Source organism: Sminthopsis crassicaudata, chromosome 2 (assembly GCF_048593235.1).
Source record: "Sminthopsis crassicaudata isolate SCR6 chromosome 2, ASM4859323v1, whole genome shotgun sequence".
Taxonomy (NCBI): domain Eukaryota; kingdom Metazoa; phylum Chordata; class Mammalia; order Dasyuromorphia; family Dasyuridae; genus Sminthopsis; species Sminthopsis crassicaudata.
Window position 1 is genome coordinate 56,024,866 of NC_133618.1, and position 10,467 is coordinate 56,035,332.

The window sequence follows — 10,467 nt, forward strand, 5'->3', positions numbered from 1 at the left end:
AGATTTCTTGTTCTCCCTCCCCCCCTCCATTTACCTTCTTTTTTTTTCTGGAAAAGTTTAATCCATCCCTGTTTAGAGTTATAATTGCTATGTTTGTGTTTTTGTCCATTAAGTTATTTTATGTCAATTACTATACCCAAAAAACCTCTTTAAAATGAGCACTTGGTCTCTGTGGTTTGTTTTGCTTACACTAATCTGGTCCCTGTCTCCTCAAACAGATTTCTTCCATACAACCTAGCCAGTTGTCTTTATTTGACTTCATTTCAAACTATTGAAGTTTACTTTGATTTCTACTTTTTTTTTTTTTTTTCAGTGCAAATATTTATCAAGCATCTACGTGCCGGAGACTCTGCTAGATCTTAGAGATACAAAGAAAAACATGAAAAAGAGTTCTTATCTTCAAGAAGTTTTTATTCTTATATCTATCCTTCTGCTCCTGTAGCTTATCATCAGTCTACCTGGCAACCAGGACCTAGGACCCCTTGCTATCTTCCTTGTCCCTTCTCTTTGCCCATTAGAATATAAGCTCTTTCAGGGAAGGAAGAATCTTTGTTTTTGTTTTTTGCTCTTATAGGTATCCTGAGATCTCAGAACAGTACCTGGCATACAATAAATACTTAAGGTCTGTTACCTACTTGCTTATCCTTTCCATCCAGGTCCTTTGGTTAATAGGTACAAAATTCAAGATTGAGAATGTCATTTCTTGTAAAGTTCAAATTTGGATTTCTCTCTGTGGATGATGCCTTCTGAATGCTAATTATTTGAATTTTGCCTTCTTTCCAATACTTTTGAATACCTTTACCATTATTTCTTGGAAATTTTCCTGTATTATTTTCTTATCTATGATATTCATGCTTGTCTGGCATAGTGGTATCAAACTGAAATAGCTCCCTCTGGTCTATATGTTGACTTAGAAAATTAATATTATATTGTACTGTATTTTTGTTAATTCCCTAATTGCATTTTAATCTGATCTGAGTTTTGATAGTTAGAATTTCATACCTCTGGTCCAAGACACTTTTAATTCTATTATTTCTTCTTCCCATCTTATGCAATTTCTATAGTTTGTAGAATTTTCATATGTTCTTCCAATTATGATTTCTTTTCATTTTAAGTTCTTTTTCTTCTGTCTCTGCAGTTTTTATATTGCATATGTAATAGTATCTATTATTAAAGGAATTTAATCTCTTCTAAGTATTCAAGTCTCTTTCTTGTTTTTATTAACTGGAGACTTCTAGTTACTGTACACATTTCACCCTTATTTATTTTAATTCTTTTGCTGGTCTTCTCAATCACTCTGGGGCTTCTTATAGTTGTTGCATTATCATTTCTGGTGATCTAGAAAAATGTATCAGAGAACTTTTCCCTTCGGGAATTTTTCTAGAGTTTTTCCTTCCGTCTCTTGTACCTAATCAATGAAATGGCTCCTTTTTGCAACTGTTTGCTCATTTTTACTATTTTTCAGACTCTGTGTTAGCTTTTTTTTTTTCTTTTTGTAATTCCCTTCCTTTATGCAACTATTTTTCTGTAAGCCTCTTTCCCCTTTTCTGTTAGCTCTAATAGAAGAAGGTTCTTATTTTTTCTTAATTTTATAATTATAATTTTTTTGACAGTACATATGCATGGTTAATTTTTTTTTTACATTAACCCTTGTATTCACTTTTCCAAATTTTCCCCTCCCTCCCTCTACTCCCTCTCCTAGATGACAGGCAATCCCATACATATTAAATGTGTTTCAGTATATTCTAGATATAATATATGTGTGTAAAATCAAATTTCTTGTTGCACGGAAAGAATTGGATTCCAAAGGTATAAGTAATCTGGGTAGAAAGACAATAGTGCAAACATTTTACACTCATTTCCCAGTGTTCCCTCTCTGGGTGTAGCTGATTCTGTCCATCATTGATTGATCAACTGGAACTGAATTGGATCTTCTTTATGTTGAAGATATCCACTTCAATTAGAATATATCTTCATACAATATCATTGTTGAAGTGGGTTCTTATTTTTTCTATGTTGTTTCTGTTCTGTTATGTTTGACTCTTCCTGACTCAATTTGAGGTTTTCTTGGCAAAGATATTGGAGTAGTTTGCCATTTTCTTCTCCAGCTCATTTGACAGATGAAGGAACTGAGGCAAACAGAGTGAAGTGATTTTTCCAGGGTCACACAGCTAGTGAGTATTTGAAGCTGGGTTTGAACTCAGAAAAAAGAGTCTTCCTAATTCCAGGCCTGGTGCCATCTAGTTATCCTGATTTTTTTTTGTTTTGTTTTGTTTTGTTTTTGTTGTTTTTTTAAAGTATTATTTTTGGGTACAGCATAGGATTAGGGTACTTAGGGAATATTAAACTGAAGTCTAAGTATTAACAGGTAACTGTCTCTCTGCTCAGTCCTCAGCTCTAGCCTGAAACTAGAAAGCTGCACAGGATTTCAAAGGAAGGCACAAACATTTACTAAGCACTTACTGAATACCAGGTACTTTACAAATACCTCATTTGAATCTCACAACAACCTGAAGTAAGTGTTCTTATAATTCCCATTTTTAGATGAAGAAACTGAGGCTCAGAGAAGCTATAGAACTTTGCCTCTCCCCTGCCCAACTGATATCCCCCAGGGTGGGGGGATGATGCGATGGAGCTCAGGTGAGACAAGATGCATGAAAGTATGTTATAATCATATTAAATTAATGCCCTTATTGTCATTACCTGGTCATCCAGTGGAAGCTCCCAGAACACTGGGATGTATTTGGCCCATTCAACCAGAATCAACAGCTGCTGCTTCATAGACTCGCACACGTCGCTGATGGTGGCCACCTTTTTCGAGGTCACATCGGTTCTGTTTGTAGGGTTTATGGAGGAGTGCTGTGGAGCAAAGGAAAAAGAGAAAGACTGCCATTTAGCCTGCTTTCCTGAAGAGGGAGCTTAGAGCTAACAAAGTCCCTGCACCAGTCAGGGAAGGACAAGTTGTGATTTTAAAGGAAAAATAGAACAAAACCATATCAGGCCAAGATGGAACCTTAGAGGTTATCTATGTATATCACAGGTTCTTAACTTGGGGCCCATGGTGGTTTTTTGTGTGGATATTTCCTTTGTAATCCTTTTTTTTTTTTTTTTGTTTTTGTTTTTTTTTTTTTTTTTTTTTGTATTTTGTATTTTATGCATTTATTTGTATTTTATGCATTTATGTAGAACTTGATTCTACAAGGGAGTCCTCAGACTTTCCCAGACTGTCAGAGTGGAGTCATGACAAGCTTAAGAACTTTTTTTTTTATTCTCCTGAGGCTGCAGTTAAGTGACTTGCCCAGGGTCACACAGCTAGGAAGTATTAAGTGTCTGAGATCAGATTTGAACTCTGGTCCTCCTGAATTCAGGGCTGGTGCTCTATCCACTGCGCCCCCTAGCTGCCCCTCAAAAGCTTAAGAACTTTTGGGCTGGGCCAACTTTCTTATCTGGGAAAGTGAGACTCCCAACCCCTCCCCCATCCCGCGCCCTTACACCATCCTGTTGGCTTGAAAGTTATTCAATAGTTGTATTATATACATTATTTCTCTTACATTTATGCCCAAGCTATCAACATCTAACAACTCAGATCCTATAAATGAAACATGGCTATCTAGTCTCATCCCTCCATTTTACAAATAAGAAAACTGAGAGCAAGAAGAACAAATGCTTTGCTAAAACTTATACAAGTAGTGCCCGAGGAAGGACACACAGACGTTGTCTGTATCAGTATTGGGGCCAGGACCAAAATCCAGCTGCAATGAGAAAAGACTGCTTAGGACAACAGAGCAAGGATAGATTTGGGAGTTAGGAGATGTGAGTCCTGGTTCCTCACATAGCTTCTGACATTGATGAAGTTGTTGCTTTTCTCTGAGCCTTAGTTTCTTATTCCATAAAATGTGGGAGCTGGATAGAATGACTCAAGGGCTCTAAAAAAATCACAACTTTGTATCTTTTGGGTCTTTCTGGGTATCTACTTTGTTTCTCTTTGTATCTCTATATCTCTGTTTTTCTGTGTCTCTTTGACTCTGTTTCTTTGTCTCCATCTCTCTCTCTCTCTCTCTCTCTCTCTCTCTCTCTCTCTCTCTCTCTCTCTCTCTCTCTCTCTCTCTCTCTCTTCCTTTGTCTCTTTATCTCTGTTTCCATCCTTCTCGGTCTCTCTGTGTCTGTCTCTTTGTCTCTTGTCTCTATCCCTCTCCATCTCTCCATGTCTTCCTCTATCTCTTTGTCCCTATTTCTATCCCTCTCTGTCTATTCATCTCTCTGCCTCTGTTTCTATCACTCTCTCTGTGTGTGTATCCATCTCTCTGTCTCCATCTCTATCCTTTTCTGTCTCTCTGTCTCTTTGTCTCTCTCTGTATGTCTAATCTTTGGCTAGAAGACCAGAGCCCATGTAATACAAGCAGACAATTACTAGTTGAAAGGGCTCTGAAAGCCCATTCATTTGTGGTCAGTAGCCTGGCCACTCTGTGCTCCGGGGAAGCCATACAAGCTGAACAGAGCCAAGCCCCCCTCAAGCCCCGGGCAGACCTCCCAAATCAACTTGTGGTCCTGCTACAAGGGGGAATAGCAATGAGCTTGGGTCTCTATCCCCTCACTGCCAAATAACCAATTTGTTGGTGTTTGCCAGTGAGTTGACTGAACACGATTGTCAGACTGGGTTCCTGTGAGTCTACATATTCTTGTGTATACAGTTGGTACATCTAACCACCCAGAGATGTATACCATAGCAAACCTTCCAACTTTTGGATGGTACCAAAGGGAACTTGCAAAGAACAAAGTAAAATAATGACTAATTTAAGGCTTACAAAATGCTTCCCTCTCAGCACCTCAGTGATTCAGTGAGTACCATTATTATCTTCATTTTATACAGGTATAAACTGAGGTTTTAAGAAATGAAATCATTTGCCCAGGATCACACAGAGTTTCAAAATTGGGGTTCAAATTCTGATTCCTTTAAATCATGCTGATAGTAATGTATCCACTGTTTCATGACATGTTTCATATTGCTCATTTCCTGAATTACTTGGACCAACCTTAAGCACTACCAGAGAAGGTGTCATTGGAGTGATGTATAAGGTGAGGAAGATCCTAGGCTTTGGACTCTCTTTGGAGATCCACAAGATCATAATCCCGCCATGCTGAGTAAAATTCAACCATTAGAGAGCCATTCCTTTGGGTGTTTATGTCAAAAGATGCCTATTTCAGCAGTAAATTCACCCAGCAGATAAATTGTTATTGCTATTTACCATCAGATATGATGGAGTTTCTTGCTCCGCTCTACCTGAGGGTAGGGCCTTGAGGGAGTGGAAATTTTTCTGGGTAGTCAGGAGATAGAGAGTAACATTTAAGCACTTGGCTCTTGGGTTGACCCAACTGAGATAGTACAGTCTAGGGTTCAGGGCAGCTAGGGACCAGAACATGGAGTGAGCAAGATCTGAACACACAGAGAGAAAGTCAGAGAGGGGTGATAGCATGACGGAGTGAAAAGAGGGCTGGGGGCAAGTAATTATACTCAGTTTCCTCATGTGTCAAATAGGGATAGTAAAAGAATATAAATAGGGATATTTATATCCCTACATGGGGATACTATATTATACTATATTATATACTATATAGAAATTATACTATATACTATATAAGGATACATATTATATAATATGTATATCATATGACATGTATTATATAATTATCTTTAATATACATTTATAATTAATATATGATATATAAAACTACATATTATATTATACATATATATTACACATACATATGTTTATAATACATATAATATGTATTACATAATATACATACAATATGTTATATTATATTATACATATACATATTATATTATAATATATATTTATAATTAATATATAATATATATGATTAATATATAAAAACTATATATTGTATGATATAGTGCCTAATAATATACTAGTATAAATAGGGATAGATAATAGTTGGTCTAGCTCCCTCACCCAAAAGTTAGAAATAATTTTATAAATCTTCAAATGTTATAGAAATATATGGAAATATATTTGCAAATATTGCAAAATTGGAAATATATATGCAAAATGGAATCAGAGTGACAGAGTAATAATGAGTAATAATGTCAGCAATGACAAGGTAAGGACCTTATCTAAACCTCTCTATCTCAATTGAAAATCTGATTCTGGTATTTAGAGCTTATCCTATTGGCTAGTTGAATCAGAAACCAATTCAATTCAATTGAACAAATATTTATTAATGCCTGAATCTAGACCAGACAGGATTCTAGGAACTGAGGATACAAAGACAGAAATAAATTAGCCCCTGCCTTCAAAGAGATTATACTCTTCTGGGATTGGATTAAGGGATAGAGATATAACATATACCCAAGTTACTAAATACAAAGGAATTTCAAAAGGGAGAGTCTAACAACTGAGAAAATCAGGAAAATTCTGCTATAGGAAAAAGCTCAGGAAGGGTTCTTTGAAGAAAACCAAGAAATCTAAGAGGGGAAGGCGAGGTAGGAGTACATTCTAGACAAGGAACATCCAGTTATGGAGTTGTATATGGGGTATAATAGCAGTCAGTTTTATTGTGATGGAGAATATGTGGATGTATACACTGTGAAATGAGACAGTAAAGACATGGGAGGCATGTTTGGCAGTTATCTTTAGGAGTCAGGGCAGCTATATGGGCCCATAGTGCAGAGAGATCCAATGGCAAACCATTCCAGGATCTCTGCTAATAAAACCCAAAAATTGGGTCCTGAAGAATTGGACATGATTGAAATGACTGGCCAACAACAAAAACAGGATGAATTGGAATTAAAAGACGCATGAAATAGAGAAAGCAATAGGAAACTACTGCAGTGATTCATGAGAATGACAGAAGCTTTAATTAAGTAGGAAGTGATAGGACCATCTGAAGAGGCTGTGTGAGTGCATGGTTGTTGTGAACGGAGGATTGACCAGATTTGGCACCCGACTGGGAGTTGGGGATGAGTCCAAGGTTATGAACCTCAGCCATTGGGAAGACAGTGGAACTATGAGCAGAAACAAAATTTGGAGTAGTGAAAAATTTTGAAGGGAAATATATATATTTTTTCAAGTTTTTGTGACTATTTAATTTTTTTTCTTTGCCAAGTTCAAAGCACCTTTGATTAAAAAAAAATACATTTTAAGCCTGTAGTATTTACATTAAACATTGAATTCTAGAAATATAAAAGTACAATAATTGACTTTATGAAAAAGGCAATTTTCTTTGATGCTGAGTTTCTGCTCCAGTTCTTTGGGTTCTTCTCAGATCTCAAAGTTTCCTACATTTGGTATAGGTTTGGACAGGTTTAAGGAAAGTAGGGTTAGGGTTATTTGATAAGTAATGAATACCAACAGTGATTTAGTAAATGAAACAAGCAGACTAGATGAGTTCAGAGATCCCTTTTATCTCCAACAGATTGTAATCTTTTTTTTTTGTTTGTTTTTGTTTTTTTTTAAGGGAAATACATTTTAAGGAAAGATCCCTTTATCCCTATGCTCTCTCTAATTTTTTTTTAAAAATAGGAATGGGTGCTGTGTTTTGTCAAAAGCTTTTTCTGCATCTATTGAGATTACCATATGACTTCTGTTGGTTGTATTATTCATATGATCAGTTATGGTAATAATTTCCCTGATATTGAACCAGCTCTGTATTCCTGGGATAAATCCCATTTGGTCATAGTGATTTATCCTGCTGATAAGTTGCTGCTATCTTTTGAAGGGAAATATAATGATTTCTCTTTTGAGACAGGTTTGAGGTTTAGGGACCATGTCCAATGGAGATATCTAGCAGGTTGCTGATAGTAGGCACCTAGAGTTTGGGGAAAAGATGAAAGCTATAGATATGGGAGTCATCTAAGTAAAGAAAACTGAGTTCACTTGAGTTGATGAGATTGCCAAAACAGATAGTATAAAATCAAAGAGGCAGGAATTGCCCATCTTTGCTGGTCAAAAGGATGATAATGAAATAGCAAAGGAGACTAATAAAGAATGGTCAGATAGAAAAATAGGAGAATTATGAGAAATCAAGGAAGGAGAGAATATCCAGGTCTTAAGTGGAGAAGAGCCATCTTCATGATTCATGAGTGAAATCCAGCTTCAGACACTTAATAAGCTATGTGACCTTTAGCAATCCTATTTGTCTCAGTTTCTTCATCTGTAAAATGAAGAAAATGTCAACAGGGCCAAGGAAAGGTCTAAAGAGTTAGGAGATTTTGGTAACCTAGGAGAGAAGATGTTTTACCTGAGAGGTAGGACCAGAAGCCAGAGTTGCAAGGAATTGAAGATTGAATTGAAGGTAAGAAAAGAATAGACAATTTTTCTTGGAAGTTTGACTAAGTTAGAGAGAAAATAGGGTCATAGTAACTGAGGTTTTTAAAATTAAATTAAATTTTTAATGTGAAGTTGACCTGAGCATTTTTTGGTGGTGGTGGTGGTGACTGGGAAGGATCTGATGACTAAAGAGAAATTAAAGAAGAGTTAAAAAGAGAAAATGATTGCGAGAATGAGTTCATAGAAGCATCAGAAAGAAGGGGGTAAAAGAAAAAACTAGAGGAATTATCTTGAACAAAGAAAAGACTTCCATCTTTATCAGAATCTGGAGCAAAGAGAATGAAAATAATGAAGAAGCATTTTGAGGGATGGCACTGGGAGAATAGAAGGAGTTCAGAACTGATAGATACCCTATTTCCTCAGAAAGTAGAAAGTGACATCCTTTCCTGAAAGAAAGAGAGGGGGAGTGGTTTAGGAGTTATGAGGAGAGAGGAGGATGTGTAGAGAGTGTGACAGAGACCCAGTCAAGGAATAATAAAAACTTGCTGTGCAATGGTGAGGACCCAGTTGAAATGAGATAAGATTGTGCATTCAGTCACCATGGCTGCATGATTTTCTCTCTAAGAGCATTCAGCAATGGATGAGTAAGGATGGAGAAGCTGATTTAGAGATCTACAGTAGATACTGCCATGTTATGAGGGGTTACTGCATCTGGACTTGACATCTTTCTAAAAGACTGGTCAGAAGCATCCTCATAAAACCTTCCGACCATGGAAACCTGTTCAAAGTGCTTTCATAGGGAGGCATAAAAGACTGAAAGCAGATAAGGTGGGCTCCCTTTCAGAGAGGTTGGCATTTTTACAAGTATCAAATCATAAAGCAAAGATTCACTAGAATCTTTTCTCTTAAACTCTTAAAAATATTTTGACACAAATTTTCAATATAATTGGTTTCCTATGTCATTCTCTCTGCTATATCTTAAAACATTATTCTGAGAGGGGGGGGTTCATTGGCTTTATCAGACTATCAATGGGGTTTAAGACTCAGAAAAGTTAAGAACCCCTGTCAAGCTGTCAAAAATTAAAGAGAAAATGGTCTCACTATATTCTTCTCTGTTCAGACCACCTCTGGGGTATTATGTTTTGTTTTGGACGTTGCATTTTAGGAGGGATATTGAAAAGCCAGGAGCTACCCCAAAACACTCTCTGTCTCTCTTTCTCCCCTTTTCTCCCTTCTCTTGCTCCTCTCTCTCCTCCCCTTGGGGAGCAAAGCATCTGGGAAAGTGTTGCCAGGATGCAAAGGAGTTGACAAATGAATGGTAACCAATCAGAATGGCAAATATTGCATATTGAGAACAAGGTGAAAGAACTTGGGATTCAGGGTGGAGAAAAGAATATTTGGATGAGTTGATGATAGGAGGGGGAAAACATAAGAACTGTCTTCAGATACTCGGAGGATCATAATGAAAAAAAAAGACATTCTTTTTAGTCCTAATAGATAGAATTGGGGGAAGTTGGAGAAGTAGATTCAGATCAGTGTAAGAGAAAACTTCCTAACAGAACTAAAAAAAGGAATGAGTTAGTTCAAAAATTAGTGGGTTCCCTTCCCTGGAGATCTTGAAATAACCACTCAGAGATATTGTAGAGGAGAATTCTTCTTAGAAATGGATTACACCAGAAGACTTTGAGGAGCCTCCTAACTTCAAGTTTCTGGAAAATCCTTGATTTAAGCAATGAAACTCAAAGATAGATAGAATTCTAGGCATCAGCTAGGGACAGGAGTGAATTTGGGACACTCAAATACACCTTTACATATGGCAGATGCAAGGTCCCAGAGACAGGTTCACTCATGCTGTTGTCAGGGATTACAAAATGTTTAAGATTTTCCTTTTAATTGGGGCCAAGTTGATGTCAGAAATAGAAACAGTCTCAGGTCTCTCTGGGACTCATCCTGATTCACTAACTGAGCCTTCAGGATGCCACAGGCTCTGTCAACCTGCACCAAAGGCCTAGGAAACCCCACCCTTCCTGCCAGGCTCCAGGGCTTTGACCAACCCCACACAACTCTTACCTGACCAATTCTCTTGGAATCACCAGAAGTGATTCTGAGCAGAGATGAAAGTTTCTCCCAGTCAAGGAGTAGAGAGGGCAGCTCCCATAAAACAATGATAAGAGAA

The 10,467-nt window shown here is 37.1% G+C and overlaps 1 protein-coding gene across 1 annotated transcript in view; it reads right to left on the reverse strand.

Moving 5' to 3' along the window:
* Nucleotides 1-10,467, reverse strand: part of LOC141554432 (hepatocyte nuclear factor 4-beta-like) — a 66,146-nt gene that overhangs the window by 20,200 nt on the left and 35,479 nt on the right. The window contains exon 5 of the mRNA XM_074286317.1: nt 2,704-2,859. Coding sequence (XP_074142418.1) covers nt 2,704-2,859 — 156 coding nt within the window. The remainder of the gene's footprint in view (nt 1-2,703; nt 2,860-10,467) is intronic.